This window comes from Tachyglossus aculeatus, chromosome 19, assembly GCF_015852505.1.
Source record: "Tachyglossus aculeatus isolate mTacAcu1 chromosome 19, mTacAcu1.pri, whole genome shotgun sequence".
NCBI classification, from domain to species: Eukaryota; Metazoa; Chordata; class Mammalia; order Monotremata; family Tachyglossidae; genus Tachyglossus; species Tachyglossus aculeatus.
In genome coordinates this window covers 3,753,105-3,778,121 of record NC_052084.1, presented here as the reverse complement: position 1 = coordinate 3,778,121, position 25,017 = coordinate 3,753,105, and the positions used below count along the sequence as shown (strand labels likewise).

Sequence of the window (25,017 nt, the reverse complement as noted above, 5' to 3'; positions counted from 1 at the left end):
TGCTTAGAACAGTGCTCTGCACACAGTTAGCGCTCAATAAATACGATTGAATGAATGTAGCTTTAATTCTATTTGTTCTGACGATTTGACACCTGTCACATTTTGTTTTGTTGTCTGTCTCCCCCCTTCTAGACTGTGAGCTCGTTGTTGGGTAGGGACCGTCCCTCTCGGTTGCCAACTTGTGCTCCTGGGTCAGTGGAAAGAGCCCGGGCTTTGGAGTCAGAGGTCCTGGGTTCGAATCCCGACTCCACCACATGTCTGCTGTGTGACCTTGGGCAAGTCACTTCACTTCTCTGAGCCTCAGTTCCCTCATCTGTCAAATGGGGATTATGACTGTGAGCCCCACGTGGGACAACTTGATCACCTCAGCCCCTCTATATATGTATATATGCTTGTACGTATTTATTACTCTATTTATTTATTTATTTTACTTGTACATATCTATTCTATTTATTTTATTTTGTTAGTATGTTTGGTTTTGTTCTCTGTCTCCCCTTTTTAGACTGTGAGCCCACTGTTGGGTAGGGACTGTCTCTATATGTTGCCAACTTGGACTTCCCAAGCGCTTAGTACAGTGCTCTGCACACAGTAAACGCTCAATAAATACGATTGATGATGATGATGATCACCTTGTAACCCCCCAGCGCTAAGAACAGTGCTCTACACATAGTAAGCGCTTAACAAATGCCATTATTATTTTTTATTATTATTAATAAAAAACGATTGAATGAATGAATAAATAAGACAATGAATGAATGAGTGGAAGGGCCTCTCCGGATCCCGCCTTGGCGGATGGCCCCCCCCCTTATGCGCATGCGCGTTGGGGCCACCGCGCGGGCTCACGGGAATCGTAGTCCCCCTCGGATGCGACGCCAAGCGCGCGCTGGTCTTTATTGTTCGCGCTGGCGGCGGAACGCGCCTGCGCGGGGATGGTGGGGGGGGGGGGGGGGTGAGAACGTGCGAGGCCCCGCCCCCGCGGCCGCGCTCTTCATTGTCTCCGCGTTGGCGCCTGCGCAGTGCGCGGCCTGGGCGCCCTCGCCGCCCCTCCCTCCCGGCCCGGGGCGCGCCTGCGCAGTAGGGCGTCGCTCTTCGCCGTTACCGCTATGTGCGGGGCGTTGGGGGGGAATAACGTTATAGCCGAGCGCGCAGCAGCGGGAGCGGTCGCGCTATAGCAGAACGGCTGGGGAGGGGGCCTTTTTCGTGTTTTTTTTTTCTTTTTTTGGCAGGGGGAGATTTTGGGGAAGCGGCCGGTCCCTCCCGATGGTGAGGGGTAAGTGATGCGCTCAGCCTTGGGGGATGATGGGGATGATGATCAATCCATCAATCGTATTTACTGAGCGCTTACTGTGTGCAGAGCACTGTACTAAGCGCTTGGGAAGTACAAGTTGGCAACATATCCAGTCCCTACCCAAATGATGATGATGATGATGATGATGATGGTTGCCCCTCCCGCCCCCTTTTCCCCAGATGGCCGCCCTCTTGATTTATTGATTTTATCATTGTTATTTTTAGGGTTGCTGTCATGGTTATCCTTTTTGTCTTTTTTTTTTTTTTTTTTTTTTTTTTTTTGCTCGGTGGGCTCCCAACCCCCCAGCCCCGCTGCCCGGAGGGGGAGGGAGGGCGGTCCTGCCCTCCTGGGCATCGCCCGGCGCCTTCATTGTCCCCCCGCAGGCCCGGCCTGCAGCCCAACGCCAAGCCATCATGTTTAGGCCAAGCTGCCAAAGCCCTGCCGTAGATGCCTCCTTGGTAGATGCCCCCAGGGTGGATGTCTTCGGGGTGGATGCCCCTGCTGTAGATGTCTTTGTGGTAGATGCCCACAGGGGAGATGCCCCCGGAATAGATGCCTCCCTGGTAGGTGTCTCTGGGGTAGGTGCCCCCATGGTAGATGTCTTCGGGGCAGATGCCCCTGCTGTAGATGTCTTTGTGGTAGATGCCCCGGAGTAAATGCCTCCGTGGTAGATGTCTCTGGGGCAGATGCCCCCATGGTAGATGTCTTCGGGGTAGATGCCCCCGAGCTGCCCACAGGGGAGTTGACCCCGGAGTAGATGCCTCCGTAGTAGATGTCTCTGGGGTAGATGCCCCCGAGCTGCCCACAGGGCAGATGCCCCTGCTGTACATGTCTTTGTGGTAGATGCCCCCGAGCTGCCCACAAGAGAGAGGCCCCCGGAGTAGATGCCTCACTGGTAGATGTCTCGGGGGTAGATGCCCCCATGGTAGATGTCTTCAGGGTAGATGTTGCTGCTGTAGATGTCTTTGTGGTAGATGCCCCCGAGCTGCCCACAGGGGAGATGCCCCCGGAATAGATGCCTCGCTGGTAGATGTCTGTGGGGTAGATGCCCCCATGGTAGATGTCTTCAGGGTAGATGCTCCTGCTGTAGATGTCTTTGTGGTAGATGCCCCCGTGCTGCCCACAGGGGAGATGCCCCCGGAGTAGGTGCCTCCGTTGTAGATGTCTCCGGGGTAGATGCCCCCGAGCTGCCCACAGGGCAGATGCCCCTGCTGTAGATGTCGTTGTGGTGGGAGATGCCCCCGAGCTGCCCACAGAGGAGAGGCCTCCGAAGTAGATGCCTCGCTGGTAGATGTCTCTGGGGTAGATGCCCCCATGGTAGATGTCTTCGGGGTAGATGCCCCTGCTGTAGATGTCTTTGTGGTAGATGCCCCCGAGCTGCTCGCAGGGGAGATGCCTCCGTGGTAGATGTCTCTGGGGTAGGTGCCCCCATGGTAGATGTCTTCGGGGTAGATGCCCCCAAGCTGCTCACAGGGCAGATGCCCCTGCTGTAGATGTCTTTGTGGTAGATGCCCCCGAGCTGCCCACAGAGGAGAGGCCCCCGGAGTAGATGCCTCGCTGGTAGATGTCTCTGGGGTAGATGCCCCCATGGTAGATGTCTTCGGGGTAGATGCCCCACTGTAGATGTCTTTGTGGTAGATGCCCCCGAGCTGCCCACAGGGGAGATGCCCCTGGAGTAGATGCCTCCCTGGTAGATGTCTCGGGGGTAGATGCCCCCATGGTAGATGTCTTCGGGGTAGATGCCCCTGCTGTAGATCTCTTTGTGGTAGATGCCCCCGAGCTGCCCGCAGGGGAGATGCCTCCGTGGTAGATGTCTCTGGGGTAGGTGTCCCCATGGTAGATGTCTTCGGGGTAGATGCCCCCAAGCTGCTCACAGGGCAGATGCCCCTGCTGTAGATGTCTTTGTGGTAGATGCCCCCGAGCTGCCCACAGAGGAGAGGCCCCCGGAGTAGATGCCCCGCTGGTAGATGTCTCTGGGGTAGATGCCCCCATAGTAGATGTCTTCGGGGTAGATGCCCCACTGTAGATGTCTTTGTGGTAGATGCCCCCGAGCTGCCCACAGGGGAGATGCCCCTGGAGTAGATGCCTCCCTGGTAGATGTCTCGGGGGTAGATGCCCCCATGGTAGATGTCTTTGGGGTAGATGCCCCTGCTGTAGATCTCTTTGTGGTAGATGCCCCCGAACTGCCCGCAGGGGAGATGCCTCCGTGGTAAATGTCTCTGGGGTAGGTGCCCCCATGGTAGATGTCTTCGGGGTAGATGCCCCCAAGCTGCTCACAGGGCAGATGCCCCTGCTGTAGATGTCTTTGTGGTAGATGCCCCCGAGCTGCCCACAGAGGAGAGGCCCCGAAGTGGATGCCTCGCTGGTAGATGTCTCTGGGGTAGATGCCCCCATGGTAGATGTCTTCGGGGTAGATGCCCCTGCTGTAGATGTCTTTGTGGTAGATGCCCCCAAGCTGCCCACAGGGGAGATGCCCCTGGAGTAGATGCCTCCCTGGTAGATGTCTCTGGGGTAGATGCCCCCATGGTAGATGTCTTTGGGGTAGATGCCCCTGCTGTAGATCTCTTTGTGGTAGATGCCCCCGAACTGCCCGCAGGGGAGATGCCTCCGTGGTAAATGTCTCTGGGGTAGGTGCCCCCATGGTAGATGTCTTCGGGGTAGATGCCCCCAAGCTGCTCACAGGGCAGATGCCCCTGCTGTAGATGTCTTTGTGGTAGATGCCCCCGAGCTGCCCACAGAGGAGAGGCCCCGAAGTGGATGCCTCGCTGGTAGATGTCTCTGGGGTAGATGCCCCCATGGTAGATGTCTTCGGGGTAGATGCCCCTGCTGTAGATGTCTTTGTGGTAGATGCCCCCAAGCTGCCCACAGGGGAGATGCCCCTGGAGTAGATGCCTCCCTGGTAGATGTCTCTGGGGTAGATGCCCCCATGGTAGATGTCTTTGGGGTAGATGCCCCTGCTGTAGATGTCTTTGTGGTAGATGCCCCCGAACTGCCCACAGGGGAGATGCCCCTGGAGTAGATGCCTACCTGGTAGATGTCTCTGGGGTAGGTCCCCCCAGGGTAGATGTCTTCAGGGTAGATGCCCCCGAGTTGCCCACAGGGCAGATGCCCCTGCTGTAGATGTCTTTGTGGTAGATGCCTCCGAGCTGCCCACAGGGGAGATGCCCCCGGCGTAGATGCCTCCCAGGTAAATGTCTCTGGGGTAGATGCCCCCATGGTAGATGTCTTCGGGGTAGATGCCCCCGAGCTGCCCACAGGGCAGATGCCCCTGCTGCAGATGTCTTTGTGGTAAATTCCCCTGAGCTGCCAACAGGAGAGATGCCCCCGGAGTAGATGCCTCCATGGTAGATGTCTCTGGGGCGGGTGCCCCCATGGTAGATGTCTTTGGGGTAGATGCCCCCAAGCTGCCCACAGGGCAGATGCCCCTGCTGTAGATGTCTTCGTGGTAGATGCCCCCAGACTGCCCACAGGGCAGATGCCCCTGCTGTAGATGTCTTTGTGGTAGATGCCCCCGAGCTGCCCACAGGGGAGATGCCCCTGGAGTAGATGCCTCCCTGGTAGATGTCTCTGGGGTAGATGTCCCCATGGTAGATGTCTTCAGGGTAGATGCCCTTGAGCTGCCCACAGGGCAGATGCCCCTGCTGTAGATGTCTTCGTGGGAGATGCCCCCGGGCTGCCCACAGGGGAGATGCCCCTGGGCTGCCCACAGGGCAGATGCCCCTGCTGTAGATGTCTTTGTGGTAGATGCCCCCGAGCTGCCCACAGGGGAGATGCCCCCGGAGTAGATGCCTCCCTGGTAGATGTCTCTGGGGTAGATGTCCCCATGGTAGATCTCTTCGGGGTAGATGCCCTCGAGCTGCCCACAGGGCAGATGCCCCTGCTGTAGATGTCTTTGTGTGGTAGATGCCCCAGGCTGCCCACAGGGGAGATGCCTCCCTGGTAGATGTCTCTGGGGTAGATGTCCCCATGGTAGATGTCTTCGGGGTAGATGCCCCTGAGCTGCCCACAGGGCAGATGCCCCTGCAGTAGATGTCTTTGTGGTAGATGCCCCCGGGCTGCCCACAGGGGAGATGCCTCCAGAGTAGATGCCTCCGTGGTAGATGTCTCTGGGGTAGATTTCCCCATGGTAGATGTCTTCAGGGTAGATGCCCCCGAGCTGCCCCCAGGGGAGATGCCTCCCTGGTAGATGTCTCTGGGGTAGATGCCCCCATGGTAGATGTCTTCGGGGTAGATGCCCCCGAGCTGCCCACAGGGCAGATGCCCCTGCTGTAGATGTCTTTGTGGTAGATGCCCCCGGGCTGCCCACAGAGGAGATGCCCCCGGCCTGCCCACAGGGCAGATGCCCTTACTGCAGATGTCTTTGTGGTAGATGCCCCTGAGCTGCCCACAGGGGAGATGCCCCTGCTGTAGATGTCTTTGTGGTAGATGCCCCCGAGCTGCCCACAGAGCAGATGCCCCTGCTGTAGATGTCTTTGTGGTAGATGTCTTCGTGGTAGATGCCCCTGAGCTGCCCCCATGGGAGATACCCCCGTGGTAGGTGTCCTCGTGGTAGATGCCCCTGTGCTGGCCGCAGGGTAGATTACCCCATGGTAGATACCCCTGCTGTAGATGTCGTTGTGGTAGATGCCCCCGTGCTGCCCGCAAAATAGATGCCCCATGCTGGCTGCAGGGTAGATGGAGGACAAGCCTCCCCGGGGTGGGGATTCTCCTGTTTGACCACCAAGATGCTTAATAATGCTCTCTGAGGGAAGGGGATTACATGATCATCGCTGACCTGCACCCGTTATTTTTGAATTAAGAGTGACCCGGCTGGCTGGAAAGTGACTGGATGCCAGGGAATCAGATGACTACCCTGGCGCCGTGAACAGTGGACATGGCTTTCTGGCCCCCCAAATCTCCCTCACTTCTCCCTTGGACCTGAATGCCAGCCTTGGGGTTGAGGGGGCGGGCAAGTCAGGGGTGGGAGAAGGGGGATAGAATCAAATAGGATGAGCAAAGGGCCAGAAGAGAAGCCTGGAGGGTGTCTGGGGAGAGAATCCATTCCCAATCAATCAATCAATCAGTGGTATTGAGTGCTTACTTTGTGCAGAGCACTGTGCCAGGTTTTTGGGAGAGGGCAATACAGCAGAATTAGCAGGCACACTCCCTGCTCATGACAAGTCCCATTCCGGTGGACAGTACAATACTGTACCGAGAAAATGTCCACTCTTTCCAGGCCTGAGAAATTAATGCAGTTATGAAAACTTGAACAGGGCAGGGCTGCAGTACCATGGAGTCTGATAAAAGAAAAGTGGTCAAAATCAGGCTTCGTACCTCCACCTTGAAAGCCACGGCCATGGATTTTTGTCTGTTGTGAATGGATAAGGATGGAAATGGCAGTTCAGATTGCACACATTCAAAGCAAAACCTGGAAAGGGGATGGGTGTCTCTTCTAAAATGGGTTTTGATCTAAAGTATTGTTTGTTTTTTTAATCCAAAGTGACCAGATCTTAGTACTGTTATTTATATAGTTCTAAATTCAATTTAAGAATGGCTTGCTAATATTTACCCCCTCTTTTATTCTACTACATCCCTAGTTTCATTCTCTGCTCCTCTTAAGCAAACCATGTTTTCAGCTCACAAGTACCCAGTCTATGACTTACTGGCCAGCCTTTTCCAGCTTTCTGGAACACCCCTACCCCCCCAACACGCCAAAACCTCTACATTATTTGTAATCTAGATTTGAAAACATCTGAGAGGAAAGTAATGGTTAAAAGTAGGAAGGGGGTGTTTCTGCCCCCTTAAATACCCCTTAAAATGTAAATTTTGAAAATTGTCATTGTGTTTTGCAATGCTTCTAAATCTGATCTTGGTATTTGGGTTTGCATGCTTGTCTCCTGATTCTGCCTTTTCCTTAATTTCTTTCCCGACTTTTAAAACTGCATATCAAAGAAAGTTCTCCCCAAATTTGGGAAATGGATTTCTGTTTGTGTCAGTTTTTAGGATCTGATCATATAATATCTACATGTAAGAATCTTCATCATCTAGATTTATTTTTCAGCTGAAAATATCACTCTGTTGTTTTCCTTTTGGAACTCAGCAATTACCATCTCTGTGTTTTTTATTTCTTGCACACTGATTCTTATGAACGACAATTATGCATCATTAGCAGGAATTGGAGCCATATGTTGAATGTAACATCTCTGAGGGTCAGTTTTTTGTGGTAATGCCAAACTTGTGTTGCTTGTGTTATGTTCAAATACCAGTATTTCTTCACTAAATACTATCCCTCAGGAGATTAAAATTGATATTACTGAAGTACCCATTAGTTACCATTTTCCCTAATTAGGTGCTTGACGAACAGACAAAAGATATACGTGACATATGTGGTGTGAACTCTGCCCTGTAGCCCATGTGCATAATAGGTTTGAGTGCAAGAGTAGCTATAACTGATAAATGAACACAAATAAATGCATAAATAACAGATGAACATGAATAGTGGGTTGAGGTGACCTGACAGGTTGGGGATTAATCAGGGAATGCCTTCTGGAAGAGGTGGCTTTTTGGGGGGGAGGGGCTGTAAAGGAATAGGGAGTGCCATGGCTTGGAAAAGCTAATGGGGGTTGGAGGGGTGTTCCAGGTACCTGGAAAAGGCTGACCAGTAAGTCGTAGACTGGGCACTTGTGAGCTGAAAATGTGGTTTGCTTAAGAGGAGCAGAGAATGCAAACTAGGGGTGTAGTAGAATAAAAGAGCAGGTAAGTTGATAGAGAGTCCGATGGTTAGGAGCTTTTGTTTCATGGGTAAGGCACTGGAGATCTGGAAAGAAGGGAGTACTGTGTTCCAAATAGGGTCTTAGATAAGTCAGGGAGTTTTCTATTGCAGGGAGGAGGTTCTTGCACAACCTCGTGTTATGAGAAAATTCATTCAATGGGAATAAGTGGGTTAGGTGATTCAAAAATACCAGCATGATTGACCATTTTCATTAGAGAAGCAGCATGGCCTAATGGAAAGAGCACGGACAGGGGTTCTAATCCCTGTTCTGCCGGTGGCTTGCTGTGTTGGACAAGTCACTTAACTTCTCTGTGCCTCAGCGCTTAGAACAGTGCTTTGCACATAATAAGTGCTTAATAAATGCCATTATTATTATTATTGTTCTCCTGTTCTCTCTCCTACTTAGGCTGTGGAGCCCCAGGTGGGACAGGGACAGTGTCCAACTAACTTGTATCTCGTCCGGCGCTTAGAACAGTGTTGGACACAGAATAAGCGCATAACAAAGATCATAAAAAAAATCCTGTATCGTTGATTTGCCCACCATTAGCAGAGTGCTTTATAAGCTTGCCACTCATTGCCCTTTTCCTGCATTAAATCCGGTAAACTTGGGCTAGCATAAAGTACCGTGTGGTGCCCAGGCAGGCTAAGCAGAGGCCGAGAAGTGTAGCAGCAGCTCAGTCTCTTCTTCTTGCCCCAAATACCGGTATGCCTGTCCCACCTCGTGGGTCATCTTATTCCAGAAGAGACTTGGGTTGTGGGAAAAGCATTTCCTCTTCCTTTCGTTGTGTTACATCCCAGTAGCGTAATGAAAATCCGTGCAAGAACAGACCTGGAGGTTCCTAGAACTAAATGTAGAGTAGCATGAAGAGGAAAGAAGAGACAGGAAGGGGAAACTCTCACGGTAAAAAGGCAGGGAGATAATAAGGTGTTGATCTAAGATGGCGGTGGTACTGGTGGAATGGAAAAGAGTCCTTTGGGAAAGAGAATTGAGAAAGGTCAGTAGGAGTTGGTGACAGAGAGGAATCAAAGATGACCCAAAGTTGTAGGCTTATGGGACAGGGAGGATGGAGTCCTGGAATATAGCTCTTAACTTGCTTAAGGCAAGTTATATGTATCAACCCACACCAGGATACTTTTCCAATAAGCATATTTCCTTGCTTAAGGCAAGTTATATTTATTCATTCATTCAATCATATTTATTGAGCACTTACTGTGTGCAGAGCACTGTACTAAGCGCTTGAGAAGTACAAGTTGGCAACATATAGAGACGGTCCCTACCCAACAGCAGGCTCACAGTCTAGAAAGGGGAGACAGACAACAAAACAAAGCATATTAACAAAATAAAATAAATAGAATAAATATGTACAAGTAAAATAAATAGAGTAATAAGTATATGTATCAATCCACACCAGGATCCTTTTCCAATAAGCATATTTCCTGAAAATAGATTGAACTTGCACCATATTGACTCTCCACACAAAGATACTTTCTCCATCCTTCTCGTCTCCCATCCCCGGGGAAAAGTCTCAATTTGTCTTTGTCTTTTAGTCATTCTAGAGGACTTTTAGAATTGCCTTCTACATGCAGAACAGTTGGGAGCATACATGAAAGTAAATGACATGGTTCTAAGCCCTCATCCCCTCTGGGCTTAGAGCACAAGCCCAGGAGTCAGAAGGTCATGGGTTCTAATCCTGCTCCGCCACTTGCCTGCTGTGTGACCTTGGGCAAGTCACATCACTTCTCTGGGCCTCATCAACCTCATCTGTAAAATGGGGATTGAGACTGTGAGCCCCATGTGGGACAGAGACTGTGTCTAACCCGATCAATTTGCATCCACCCCGCACTTAGTACAGTGCCTGGCACATATTAAGTGCTTAGCAAATACCATTATTATTATTAGTAATAATAATAACCTTTGTATTATATTCTGATCTGATATTCCTCCTATCAGACAGATAATTGCTCTCCCTCACTTCAGAGCCTCATTGAAGGCACATCTCCTCCAAGAAGCCTTCCCTGTCTAAGCTCTCCTCTTCCCTTCTCCCACTCCCTTCTGCGTCGCCCTGACTTGCTCCCTTCATTTATCTGCCCTCCCATCCCCACGACACAAATATATGTATGTTATTTATTTATTCATGTATATTAAAGTCTGTCTCCCCCTCTAGACTGTGAGCTCATTGTGGGCAGGGAATGTGTCTGCTGTTGTATTGTACTTTCCTAAGCGCTTAGTACAGTGCTTTGCGCACAGTAAGCGCTCAATAAATACGATTGAATGAATTCGCCTCCCTGTCTTCAAGCACTTATCAGGCTATCCCACCTGCAGCTACTCAGATCATTTTCCTGAAATGCTGTCAGAATACATCCCTGCCCTCCACTTAAAGCCTCTAGGGACTACCCATTTCTCGCCTTATCCGACAAAACCTCCTGCCCATTGCTTATAAGGCTCTTTTTAACGGAATTTAAGTGCTTACTATGTGCCAGGCACTGTACTAAGCCCTGGATCAGATACAGGCAAGTCAGGTTGGACACAGTCCCTGTCCCACACAGGGCTCAACAGTCTCAATCCCCATTTTACAGATGAGGTAACTGAGGCCCAGGGAAGTGAAGTGACTTGCCCAAGATCACACAGCACACAGATGGCAGAGCCGGAATTAGAACCCAGGTCCTTCTGACTCCAACCTGTGCTCTCTCCACTAAGCTACTCTGCTTCTCTTCACCAGCAGTCTCACATTTACTTCTGCTCTTCATCACTTCTCCCAGGCTTTCACTCTCCTCTCCTTCCAAGGAAACCCCTTTTTAGCCACTTGTCTCCACTCCATTTTTGCTCGTGCCTTTTCCCCTGCTTTGATCTCCCTCTCCCCTCAAATCCACCAAACCAGAGAAGAAAACTATGATCAGACTGGCTATTCTAGGTCAATGGGAAGTTAGCAAAAATCAAGCTAGGTTCAGTGCAGTTGGAGGATTATTTTGAAGAAAGTGGTCACCAAGTTCCAGTATATGAAAAGGTTAACTACCAAAATACACTTATGTTTCCCCCTAGATGAGCAGACAGTCTGCTAGAAATAGGAAATCGCAGTTCACTAAGAAAAGAAGACCCGGGAAATCTGGGTAAGGTGAAGAAATTTGGGATTTTAATAATAACATCGATAATTATAATGGTATTTGTTAAGCACTTACTAAGTGCCAAGCACTGTACTAGGCGCTGGGGCACGTACAAGATAATCAGGTCAGACACAGTCCCTGCTTCACAAGGGGCACTTCCAGTTCTGGGGCAGGAGCTGGGCATCTGTTTGGACATTCAAATTCATTCATACATTCAAATGTATTTATTGAGCGCTTACTGTGTGCAGAGCACTGTACTAAGCGCCTAAATCGAGTGTGGTGAACCAAATCGTCAATAGTAGCATGACTTCTTGAATCAATCAATCAATCAATCAATCAATCGTATTTATTGAGCGCATACTATGTGCAGAGCACTGTACTAAGCGCTTGGGAAGTACAAATTGGCAACACATAGAGACAGTCCCTACCCAACAGTGGGCTCACAGTCTAAAAGGGGGAGACAGAGAACAGAACCAAACATACCAACAAAATAAAATAAATAGGATAGAAATGTACAAGTAAAATAAATAAATAAATATTTATATTTTTATATAATATTTAAATAAATATTTAAATATTTAAATAAATAATATAATTTATAATTTATATAAATAAACATATTTATATAAATATTAATATTTAAATAAATATATTTATATAAATATTAATATTTATATAAATAAAATAATAAATAATATCAATAAATCATTCAGTGGGATTTATTGAGCGCTTACTGTGTGCAGAGCACTCTCCTAGGCGCTCAACCTGAGTTTTAAATGGCAGATTTACTCTATATGTACACTTTTTTCTATAGCCATTTATTGCAGTTTCAAGAATATGGGGAAAAGAAAAACTTTGGTTTTGTATGTTTAATTTCCCATCTATTTCTCTCTATGTATTTGTATACTGTAATAATGGAAAAATAGAACATTGTATCACAAGTGAGCATGTGTGAGTGACAGCTTCAGTTATTACCTATGGGTAGCACCCCTTAATGGAGGAAAATTCATCTGCGCATTCATGTTGTGGAGTGAGGGAGTCTGAAATAACAATTACTGATTTAAAGGTGTTCGCATGAGGCTTTGAAATTGGTTTCAGCTTATGACTTGGTAAATGTGAGCATATCTGTCACGCATCTACTTCTACTCACCTGCCCTGTAACCTGAATGCTACAATCTTCAGTTTTGAAGCTCAAGAGCATAGTCACTTGGTGAACATTAAAACTATGCCCATATGTTTCAGTTGCAGTGGGCAAGAAATAAGCAATCGATGAAGGGTATTTTTAGAGCACTGTACAGCGTGCTTGGGAGCGTTACCGATAGACACATTCCCTGCTCACAAGGAGCTAACTAAAATGGAAATTCTTGACTCGAACCTTCCCTAGGTGGTGAGTCAAAAGAGAAATCATATGAGGTTGGCAGAAGAAATTCTTTATTCCCAAGTTTATTGGAAAAGAGGACCAGTGCTGACAGTGACCAAATAATAAAAGTAATAATTGTGGTGTTTGTTCAGCACTTACTATGTGACTGACGGGCACTGTACTAAGCACTGGGGTGGATGGAAGCGAATCAGATTAGACAGAGCGGTAGGAACGGATCGTCTGCTATCACGGAGCGAACTAAAATAGAGTGACTGACCAACAGCCTGGAAATGGAAATAGTGTCTTCAAGCCCCAACTGCAATTACGTCCCCTAGGGTGGTTTTTATGTGCAGCCAGGGTGTAGCAAAAACATTGCATTTGTTTTTTTATGTGGAGTACGTAAGCTTACTATTAGGAAATTTTCAAGCTTAGGTTACTTTATCAGTTATCTTGGCTTCCTCCCAACTTACTTTTTGAGGAAATAAGGAAAATATATATATATATCTTAGATTGCAGATATGGAGAAGTCGTGAATGCCCTCTTCAAATTCTTTGCATTGAGTGTGAAAGTAATGAATGGAGGGAAAAGCATGTGTTTCTTATCTGTTGTCGATCAAGTGCCCAATTCCTCCGATTTGTTTACCTTTTCGGAAGGATTATATGAGCTTTGAAGGATATATCAGATGACCAAAGTGAATTTTTTAGCACTGCTTTGAAAATAAATGCGGACATGTACAACTAAAACAGTTTTCCAGCATTCAGCCTACTAACTTTTGTGTGCAATAAGTACCTTGGTTTGAATCCAAACAAAGCACAGCTGTGGGCTTGGTTTTTGGATTAACTGTACAGAATTCCAATTTTCTTCACAAGGGAGAGGGTGGGAGTTTAAAAAAAAAAAGAGAAAAAGAAATCCTTTTCTAATCTTATTGGGTCCTTCTTTTTCCCCTAAATTTCTGGAATGTTGAAACGCAAAAATGTATTACCTCAGAATCTCATGGGTTTGAAGCAAAGACTTAGGTATGAATGAGTGGATATTGTGACATCCCAGCAAAGTTGGGTAAATTAAAGTAGATTTTTGAGAATTTTCAAGAGTACGTCTATGTCGTACTGCTTTCTTCTTCCCCCCCTCTAGCTGTAAGCTCGTTGTAGACGGGGGACATTTCCACCAAGTCTGTTATATTGTACTTTTAATCAATTAATCAATCACTGGTACTTGTGGAGCACTTACTATGTGCAGAGCACTGTACTAAGTGCTTGGGAGAGAAGCAGCATTGCCTAGGGGATAGAGGATGGGCCCGGGAGTTCGAAGGACCTGGGTTCTAATCCCGGCTCTTCCACCTGTCTGCTGTGTGACCTTGGGCAAGTCACTTTACTTCTCTGTGCCTCAGTTCCCTCAGCTGGAAAATGGGGATTAAGACTGTGAACCCCATGTTGGACAGGAGCTATGTCCAACCCAATTTGCCTGTATCCACCACAGAGGTTAGTACAGTGTCTGGTAAATAGTAAGCACTTGAGTACCACAGTTATTTAATGTATTGCTCTGCCCCACAGTAAGACCTGGATTGATTGATGGGTTCAAAGTGCAAATAAACAATTGCTGTCATGAAGTAAAGCTGCTTAATACTTATAAACCTCGAAAAAGAGAATTAGAATGGAAAAATGCACGTTTTAAAAATAGTAGTAGTAAGTAGTTTCTTGCATTCATAAATCAATGCAAAGCGTTTGAAAAATGTGCTTGGGGGTTTATTCTGATATTCTCCTTCCTGTATGAAACCATTTCTTCACTCAAGTCTATGATTGTGAGCAACTAAATGACAGAGTGCATAATTGGCCTTGTCTGTCACATTAGAAACAAGTAGCAACCACCTGTTTCATTTTCAGAATGGAGGATCATTAGAGTTGATTATAAATTTCTATCAAAGCGTTTAGAAAGCTTAAAAAAATATAGTACGTTTGAAAATATGCCTATTTACGCACACAAGCACACCCAGGAAATGGCTTTTAAAAAACTAGCTTCCCAGTCATCGCTTGCAAGCAGTTATCTAGCTGGACAAGAAGAGCAGAAAAGGAAAGTGGGCTAATTTTATGCCGAGCTCTGTTGTTGCGTTGCCGGAAAGAGCTGCACTGGCACCTCTTGACCATCGAAGCGTAAGGTTCAGAGACCCCATCGTTTGGCCGTATCGGCGTCTCCCCCAAATGTCTCGTCACGTGCCTGTTTTTGTTTAGTCGCAAAGCGCCAAAGATTGTGGGGAAGGAATATTTGTCAGTTGAGGAAGTAGTTGCCAACCAGATTTTATGGGGCAGCTGTGTCAAGTGTCCTCACTGCTTTCAGTCACGTATCAGCCAACCCTCCCGCCCCTCTCCCCCATCTCTGTTCTGACTGGTGACGTTCTTAGCAGGGTGAAACTAACCGAGAGGGAGCCTGGGAATAAAACTCCTCCGTGTCTAGTGCTGGAAATGGATGCAGTGACCGAAATATTCTCCTGCCAGAGACAGAGAGACATGTTCTCCAGCCCAGAGGAGTTGTCTGTGATCTAGGGTTTGGACCGAACCAAACTCAGGGAGTTTGGACCCTCACCCAGCCCCTGGTGTGTTTGGGGTTTTTTATGGTCCAGGTTAGGCGCTTACTACGTGCCAGGCACTGTTCTAAGCCCTGGGGTAGGTACGAGCTAATCAGGTTGGACACAGTCCTAAGAGAAGCAGCGTGGCTCAGTGGAAAGAGCATGGGCTTGGGAGTCAGAGGTCATGGGTTCAAATCCCGGCTCCGCCAATTGTCAGCTGTGTGACTTTGGGCCAGTCACTTAACTTCTCTGTGCCTCAGATACCTCATTTGTAAAATGAGGATTAAGACTGTGAGCCCCACGTGGGACAACCTAATCACCTTGTATCCTCCCCAGCGCTTAGAACAGTGCTTTCCACATAGTAAGCTCTTAACAAATGCCATCGTTATTATTGTTATTACTATTTGAGGCTCACAGCCTTAATCCCAATTTGACAGATGAGGTAACTCAGACACAGAAAAGTTAAGTGACTGACCCAAGGTCATTCAGTAGCCAAGTGGCAGAGCTGGTGGTCTTCTTCTCACATGCCCGAAGGCTGTAGGATGGAGGGCAGGGGTCGTGTCTCCTAACTCTGTTGTACTCTCCTAAGCGCTCAGTACAGTACTCTGCTCACTGGAGGTGCTCAGACAGTACCGTCAGCAATGGCAGGCAAATAACAAAGAGGAACATGGAAGGTGCAATTGTGGGGATTTAGTGAAAGTAAGAAAGTAGTAATGGACTCTGGGTAAGGTGGTATCTAGCACAGAGTCCTGGATGCCCCCTGCCAACACTTGAGGTCAGTCTAGCCCCTGCCCCAGAACTAGAGGTATAACAGGAAAATGCATGAGTCCTGAGGTGGGGAGAGAGGGAGAGGCGATTGGAAAAGTTGCGGGGTGATAAACGTTCTCGCCTGTCCCGCCATCGAACCCTGGCCCACGTCATCCCCCGGGCCTGGAATGCCCTCCCTCTGCCCATCCGCCAAGCTAGCTCTCTTCCTTCCTTCAAGGCCCTACTGAGAGCTCACCTCCTCCAGGAGGCCTTCCCACACTGAGCCCCTTCCTTCCTCTCCCCCTTGTCCCCCTCTCCATCCCCCCATCTTACCTCCTTCCCTTCCCCACAGCACCTGTATATATGTATATATGTTTGTACATATTTATTACTCTATTTCTTTATTTATTTTACTTGTACATATCTATTTATTTTATTTTGTTAGTATGTTTGGTTTTGTTCTCTGTCTCCCCCTTTTAGACTGTGAGCCCACTGTTGGGTAGGGACTGTCTCTATATGTTGCCAACTTGTACTTCCCAAGCGCTTAGTACAGTGCTCTGCACACAGTAAGTGCTCAATAAATACGATTGATTGATTGATTGATTGATAAACAAGGGAAGTACTTTTTTGGAGGAGGTGATTTTTGCAAAAAGACGGAATGGAGGGTTTGCCAAGTAGAGAAGTGGGAGTGTGTTTCTTCCGGGAAGAAGGGCTCACTCCGAGGAGGCTGGAATGCCTAGGAGCACCCCGTAGAAGGCCTGGAAAGTTCCAGAACTTCCTCCATGGCTGATGGGGGGCAGTCCATTTGGTTCAAGGGCCATCTTGAGTCCACTCTGAGGGGGATTCTAAGCCCTAAGATTGGTCCCAGACTTTCTTCAGGCTCCCTAGAGTTTTATAATAATAATAATGATAATGGCATTTAAGTGCTTACTATGTGCTAGGCCCTGTGTTAAGCACTGCGTTGGATACAAGCAAATCAGGTTGGAGACAGTCTCTGTCCCTTTTGGGGCTCACAGTCTTAATCCCCATTTTCCAGATGAGGTAACAGAGGCCCAGAGAAGTGAAGTGACTTGTTACCCTGGACAGACGAATGGCGGAACTGGGATTAGAACCCATGACCTTCTGAATCCCAGACCCTTGCTCTTTCCATTAGGCCATGCTGCTTTCTAGCCTGGATTGCCTCTGCCCCTCCACTCTAGTCCAGCCCCCCAACCTCAGGATGAGGCTAGAGTTGGGCCCACATCCAGGGCTGAGGGAATCATGCGGCATTAGCAAAGTCACTCCCGAGGGTCTTTCTGTCTGTCTTCTGTGGGAATGCTGGGAAAGGAATGCTCTGCTGTGGCTGCCGAGGTAGGCGATGTGAAGTCTAGTCTTCCGAAGCATTGAGGACAAGGGGAGAATTAGGTGACACTTCTCCTTCAGACAGAAACACCTAAAATGTCAATCAGTCAATCAATCAGAGTCATTTATTGGGTGCTTGTGTGTGCAGAGCACTGGACTAAGTGCTTGGGAGAGGATAGCACAGTCGAGTAAGTACTTAAGATCCCCATCCACAGGCCCAAGTACGCAGGAGATGCAGCAGGGAGGCTAAAAAGCAAAAGTGACACAGAATCAGGGACAGATTGAGGAAGTGAGGGCTTAGTCAGGAAAGCCGCTTAGTCAGGAAAGCCTCTTGGAGGAGGCATGATTTTTGTAAGGCTTTGAAAACGGGAAGAGTGGTGGTCCATTGGATATGAAGGGAAAGGGAATTCCAGGACAGAGAGTGGATGTGGACAAGTGTCCGCAGCGAGATAGGTGAGATCAAGATCTGTTGAGTTGGTTGGCATCAGAGGAGCCAAGTAAGTAGGTTGGGGAGTAGTAGAATATGGGGAGAGCTGATTTGAGTGCCTTAAAGCTGACGGTAAGTAGTTTCTCTTTGATGTGGAGGTGGATGGGCAACCACTAGAGGTTTTTGAGGAGAGGGGAGAAGTAGGCTGAGTGCTTTTTTTTAGAAAAACCGATCCGGACAGCAGGGGGAAGTATAGACTGAGGAGGAGAGAGGCAGGAGTCAGAAAGGCCTGCCTGCCCGCTCTTTATCCAAACGGACCAGTTCACCCCAGAAAATATACCCCACCCCCGCAGACAAGAGCCACGATGGAGGGTGGCATCACTGACCCCCACAGGGGAGTTCTTTGGGTGGGGCTAATCCTTGGGGCCATTAGACAGCTGTTGCTGTCATGGGTTCTAATCCGAGCTCTGCCACTCGTCTGCTGTGTGCCCCTAGGCAAGTCGCTTCACCTCTCTGGGCCTCAGTTATCTCATCTGAAAATGGAGGTTGTCACACAGCAGCATTTTTTTCCCTTCTTGTCCAAGTGCCTTTCACCACTTCATCCCCGCTGTATTCCTGAATTAATACTCCTAGGAATCCTCATCCCCATCTGCACCGAATCTTCCCCAATGATCCCAAACCCAACCTTAAGCCCTTCGTATTTACACTCATCCCTGGTCCTCAAATATATAAGCCATTTTCATTTGTACATTCAGTGATTGATTCTTCTATCTCATGCGGGCATATTCGTTCCTCTCCTTCTCTGATACTTCTTTCGCCTACTACTCCCACTATTTGTCGGTATTTTATAGGTGTTTCCCTCATTAGACTTAGCTCCTTGTGGAGCTTCTGCTTCTGTTGTGACTTCCCAAGCACTTAGCACAGTGTGTCACACAGTAGGCTGTCAGTAAATATCATTACTACTAAGTTCAACTACTCATGAAAATCAGAAAAGTAGCTGAAGGCTCCACGGGCTAGAATAATAATAATAATTATGTAGTATTTGTTAACCACCTAATAATCATTATGGTATTGGTTAAGCTCTTACTATGTACCAAGCACTGAACTAAAAGGACTATCTTGCATCTACCCCAGTACTTAGTTCAAGGCTTGACTCATAGGAAGTGCTTAGCAAATACCAATATTATTATAATAATTACTGGACAGTTCCGAAGCATATCAAAGAGGTCTTTCTTCTGACTTGCTTACTAGTTGCAAATTCCCCTCCCGTTTTTAAAAGGCATTGTTGTTCTGGTTTTCCTAATCATTATTCCAAGAGATTAATGGATGAGGATTAAGGGGCAGGGACTTCTTTCTTGTTATTCTTTTTTTCCTCTCAGTGTATTTGCTGATTGGCTGCTTGCCTCCTTTAGTGTGCTGTGATGCTTTTAGAATAGAGTTACTATCCAGGGTCTGCGTTGCTGAATTTCATTCTCTTATTATTTCTAGGTTTGCCTGAAGGAAAGATGTTGAAAAATTGACAATTAATTAAAAATTAGAAAATACTCTTTTGATGCATGGAATGTTTTTAGTGAAATATTCTTTTCCTTTGAGGGTTTATCATTTTTTTATGGTATTTGTTAAGCGCTTACTGTGTGCCACGTACCATACAGGCTAACCAGGTTGGACACAGTCCATGTCCACATGGGCTCACAGTCTTAATCCTCATTTTACAGAAGAGGTAACTGAGGCACAGAGAAGTGAAGTGACTTAGTCAACGTCACCCAGCAGACAAGTGGCGGATCTGGGATTAGAACTCAGGTCCTTCCGACTCCCAGGCCTGTGCTCTCTCCACTAGGTCATAATGTTTCCAAAGTGCTAACGTTTGTTGTTCTACAGTACTTTGAAAACTTTTAGGGGAGAGAGAGAAAAGATCAGAATCTTGGATTTAGTGTCCTGCCAGGATTATCAGTCCTAGAATGCACCTGTGTAATGTATCGTCTGTACAAGTACAAATTATTTCAGGACCAGCATATTTTTTAAAACATTAATTTATGGTTCTTTTACAGGCCTCTGGGTCTGAAGAAAAACCTTGGTCTCTTTGCCTTTCAGAGATTATCTTCCAATCTCAAATTCGGAGGGGAGCTACCTAATGAATTGAAGGGGGAAAGAAGAATGCAAGCTTAGATTTCCTCAGGCCTTTAAAGAAATGTGTTCTTGAGTCTATGATAAGAAGTAGATTCAAGGAAAAAGGAGTGGAAATCCTTCATGAGAATAGCTGGTGCCAGAACAGATGATGAGATAAGAGAGAGGGAGCTTGTAAAGACATCCATTGTATAGTATTATGGCCATTTTCTATTTCCCCTGATTTTCTGAGCTCTCGAACAGTCGTTTGCTGGGAGGATTTGAGATTTGACAGAAGGTCTGGATTCAAGGCAATCTGATATTTTTGGGTGATTTTCCGAGTAGCCTGGGATACGGCTTGTTATGGCAAGGAGAGTGTCTGCTAATTCTGTTGTGTTGTACTCTACCAAGCACTTAGTACAGTGTTCTGCACATAATAAGCACTCAATAGATGCCATTGATTGATTTGAGAGAGGAAAAAATGTGATTCTTTGCAATTTGGTGCTCGTAATCCCACATTGGACTCACATTCTTAATCCCCATTTTACAGATGAGGTAGCTGAAGCAGAGATCTGAAGTGATTTGCCCAAGGTCACACAGCTCACATGTGGTGGAGCCAGGAGTAGAACCCAGGTCCTTCTGACACCCGGGCCCACGCTCTATCCTCTTGGCCACACTTGCTTTTCTAAGGGAATTGTCCTCATTCTGTGGGTGGTAACAATAATAATTAAGACTGCCTAGTAAGAGTTTGATTTTCAACTAGTCCTTCCTCATTTTCTACTTGGATTTGTTGATCAAGAAACACATCGTAAAAACACGGACTGCTTTGGGTGTTGATTCCTGGACATCCTTCGGAAATTGCATGTGATTTAGGTTTCGAAAGCGGCGATGCTAACCCCAAATTAAATCGGCTTGGGTTCTCACACACCAAACCGTAGGCATCGGGGTGTTTTCCGATGCTTTCGACCTAGGAGAGCCACTCAGAGTCAGAAACCTACTCACCTGCTATGAAAATATCCCAAGTGAGTGGGTTTATATAGCTCTAACCGCTCATTAAAAGTGGCACACTGATGTGCCCGTGTTGAAACAGGTACAGGGCTTGATCGCTCTGGAATGTTGGTAGTCTGCTCTATTAATGCGGCCGAAATGAGGGTTGGGTTTCGGGAACCCCCGTTTAGATATCAGGAGCTTTTAGCCGCTCAACATCCAGGGCTGGCAGAGGAGTTGAGGAGATGCTTTCTGGGTCGACCGTGTCTGTGGGTCTCCTGTGATTCCACTGCAACTACCACCCCTCCCCACCATCCCCACCCCATCCTCCAGCTTCCTCTGGCTACCCCATGCCGTTGGAGAAGGTCATTGACTTGATTCCTGGGATTCGTGCTAAAAATATTTGGTTTTGAAGCGTCAGTGAGCTCAAAGTTACCATTTTCAGTGACAGAAAAAACCACATTTAGATGGGACACACTTGAGTAGCCCATAAATTGAATCAAAATATTTGAAATTTTGCCACCACAAATTTAGCGATCGCTAATAAGCTCAATGGGGGCAGGGAACGTGTCTACCGACTGTTGTATCGGACTTTCCCAAGCGCTTAGTTCAGTGCTCTGCACATAGTAAGTGCTCAATCAATGCAATTGATTGATTAATAATAAGCAAAGGTTTGTGATATTCAGCAGAATGGTAGGAATTAAAGTTTTTATCCATTTTGATGTAGTTTTAACAATTTTGTCTGTGGGTGTGTCAATATGGTTGCCACGGACCAATGTGTCTGTACATAAAAGCTCATAAATCTTCCTAAAATAAACGATCCAAAATGTTAGATATGCAAATGGCAGATTGAATCTTTTTTTTCCTCCTGTAAAATTTTGCCTTGATTCTCTTCCCTAATTTGAATATGAATATCCCAGCCAAGTTGGTTGAGAAATACTAAAAGCCAATTTGACAGATAGTATGCAGATGGAACACTAATAAGAGCAGCTGCATTAAGGAGTTTATTGAATGAGAAACTTTCAAATGCATACAGATCAGCAGTTCTAAAGCACGGACAGGAGATTTAAGACTTGGCTATCTTGTCTCTGCCTTTCTCATATCTACTTATCTTGTAGAGTTGGTGAAACTTGTGTTCTGTTTGTCATGTGCATGAATATCTCTTCCTACAAACTTCCGATGATTTTACATCTGGCCTTATTCCCATTTGGCTAGACTTTATTATATTGAAATAGTGTGCTTTTTTATGGTACTTAGCCAAGCACCGTACTAAGCACTAGAGTATATATATGATAATCACATTTCACATTTACATTCAATGCACTGCGATACATATATGTGGAAAACGTACCAAGGAGAGTGTGGAGTAGACACTTGTATTTTTTTCATTCCTAATGGGAGAGTCCACTGTCATGTAAAAGTTACATTTGTTGGTGCTATTTCACTTATTCTTATACTAAGCCCCAAAGAAGCAGTTTGCTCTAGGCTTTTATTTTCATTTTGTTTTAATCATGGCCAGCTCTGAATGAAATCTTTTATTTTCCTTCTGCATTTTCGACAGGATAAGTACTGCATTCCCATTTTCTCGCCATTTTTAACTTGGCACAAATGCCGCCCTTTGCTGGACCATGATGAACTTTTACGAGGCACTCTCCAGGCATTCTAGCATGTGTTAGATGTTTACAAGCTAAGTACCTTACCCCTGGGTTTGAGTGCCTGCCTCTGCCGTAGAATATACCTGTGTAAAATCTGAGTTGGGTTCTCTAGTGGAAACTGAGTAGGCTGAATTACTTCTTGTGACTTACGGATATAATCTGCAGGAGATGGAAGCGTGCGCCAAGCTCTGTTGCTTATTTGAATACTATGAAGCATTCTGCTCACGGTGCTTGCTAAGCAGGGCAATGACTAAAAATATCTGAATGTGTTTTCCTTGCTCTCCCCCCACCCCCACTCTCTTTCTATCTCCCCCTCTCCTCTCTCTTTCTCTCTGCAGGATGACGTAGCCCTGCCAAGGAAATAGAAGCTAAGCAGAAAATGAGCTTAACATCCTGGTTTCTGGTGAGCAGTGGAGGCACTCGGCACAGGCTGCCACGAGAGATGATTTTTGTTGGAAGAGATGACTGCGAATTGATGTTGCAGGTAATTGCATCAGCCTTCCATGTGTGTCTACTCAAAATCTGGACTCGGTTCATTGGCGTTTTCCCCGCTCTCTGGGAGGCTTGCAGTCTTGCCAGTTTTTTTGTTTTTGTGTTTTAGTCTCTTTTTCTTTTCATTTTTTGCCTTAGCTATCCAGTTTTATGAAGGAGTCTCACACTTTCAGCCCACTCAGGAAAGTTAGTGTGCATTAGTTGGGAAGCTGTTAAGAAAATGACTGCCCAGCAGAGGAAAGTAAACTTGTTTTGGTTAAACAGTCAACATTCAAGGCAACAGAAGACAGAGATTGCCATACAGTTTTGGAGCAAGGGTGCTTAGTTCAGTCCCCATTTCCTTTCTCAAGGATCTCAATGATCAGACGAAGCTTTCTAAGTGGAGTGTATCTATTAGAAAACTACTCAGACCTCCACTTCGCTTGCATTAGGCCATTGAAGAAAATATTGTTGTGATTTCAGGAGACATGCCATCTTGAAATATTTAGGGCCCATTTGGAATCCGGACGGGTTTCACTCAGGAGAGGGCTGTAAGTGGATTATTTAGAAGGAAAGGTAGAGATTTTTAAGGATTCATTCATAGCCTTTAAGAGGCTAGGAGGGCAGGATTGCACTGTCTGTCAAAGCGTATTGTGGAATAGGACAGTGACAGAATATGGGTCTGATTGAACCATGAAGTGTAAGCCTGCAAATGATTCAGGAATCCTGAGTTATAGGCAGGGAATGTGTCTGCTCACCATTGTTTTGTTCTCTTCCCAGTGCTTAGTATAGTGCTCTGCACAGAGCAAGCGTTCAGCAAATATGATCAAATGAATGGATGAATAAATGAATGAATGAGTTCTAATCCTGGTGCTTTCACTAGTTCATTGTGGAGTTGTCTCCTCAGGGCTTTCCCTAAGGGAGTGACTTTTTGTAGAAAATATTTCAGGCTGAGTACTGATATTCATATTACTGATGCTCAAGCGCTTAGCACAGTGCTTTGCATACAGTAAGTGCTCAGTAAATACGATTGAATGCTTTTCATGGTCTTCCTTATGTGGTGGTTTCCAATTTCTTGATAAGTATAATTTGGTGTTGAGATTGCTTTGAGAATCATTTCTGATATTTTCTCATTCAAAGGTGGGAGAGGTTTCTTGGGGACACTGAAGAATAGGATCTTCAGTATTTCAAATCAATCCATCAGTGGTATTTATTGAGTGCGGAGCAATTTTGTTAATATAAAATCAATCAACATGAAAAAGGGCACCCAGGGCAGATCAGCTTTTATCTCTTCAGCATACTGAGCTGAAGATACAGGTGAGATTTCTGGGGACCAAACATTCCCAGAATGATTATGTGGCTTCAGAGGAAGTCACAGCACAGCAACCATGATCTGTCTGGCACTTTGGATGGAGGAAAGGAATAGTGCCAAGACCTCGTTGCGGTTTATATAGACCAGAGACATCCAAAAATCAACCCACAGGCCAAACACAGCCCACTTGACTGTGGAATATGGGCCCATCTCATAATTAGAGCCATCTTTTTTTTTTAAAGCCAGTTCTTCAGCACATGTGATCTCCTTGGTCAGTTGAGCCTACTCAGAACTGAGCTCTGCCCTGTCAGAATACGCTCCCCAGTTCTCTAGACTGGTTCTGCCTGTTATATACCAGCATTTTCATTGCCTTAATCAAAATTGACGGGTGGTTAGCGCTAGCCTCAGCCCTGTCCACTTGGGTTCTAATAGAGTGGATGAAACTGCTTCTCTGATCCCTTACCAACGTGGGTCACATTCTGGGATGTTTGTTTGGCACTCGTTACCAAGCATTGTAGTAAGCGCTGAGGTAAATACAAACTAATCAGGTTGAACACAGTCCCTGTCCCTCATGGGACTCACAGCCTTAATCCCCATTTAACAGATGAAGTCATCGAAGCACAAAGAAGCGAAGTGACTTGTCCAGGGTCACCCAGCAGACAAGTGGTGGAGCTGGGATTGGAACTCAGGTCCACTGACTCTCAGGCCCCGGGGTCTTTCCACTAGGCCACACTGCTTCTTTGTTCAAACAAATCCCATATATCATTATCGACAGCATTTATTTGCGTGCCCCCAGGAACAGTACAGTAAACTAGGCATTCGGGACCCTGCAGTCAATCCTCCAATCAGTCAGTCAGTGGCATTTATTAATGGAAGGCTTACAGTGTGCAGGACACTGTACTAAGCAATTGGG

At 46.6% G+C, this 25,017-nt stretch overlaps 1 protein-coding gene across 7 annotated transcripts in view; it reads left to right on the top strand.

The window, feature by feature from the left end:
• Positions 1-1,114: 1,114 nt before the first annotated feature.
• The window catches only part of CEP170 (centrosomal protein 170), a 97,100-nt gene continuing 73,197 nt past the window's right edge, over positions 1,115-25,017 (top strand). For 4 of the 7 annotated variants that reach the window (XM_038760791.1, XM_038760790.1, XM_038760789.1 and 1 more), the window contains exons 1-2: positions 1,115-1,270; positions 22,660-22,805. In XM_038760791.1, coding sequence (XP_038616719.1) covers positions 22,701-22,805 — 105 coding nt within the window. In that variant the 5' untranslated portion in view covers positions 1,115-1,270; positions 22,660-22,700. Of the gene's footprint in view, positions 1,271-11,079; positions 11,148-22,659; positions 22,806-25,017 lie in introns of all 7 variants that reach the window. The other 3 variants (XM_038760793.1, XM_038760792.1, XM_038760788.1) reach the window with 2 other exon arrangements.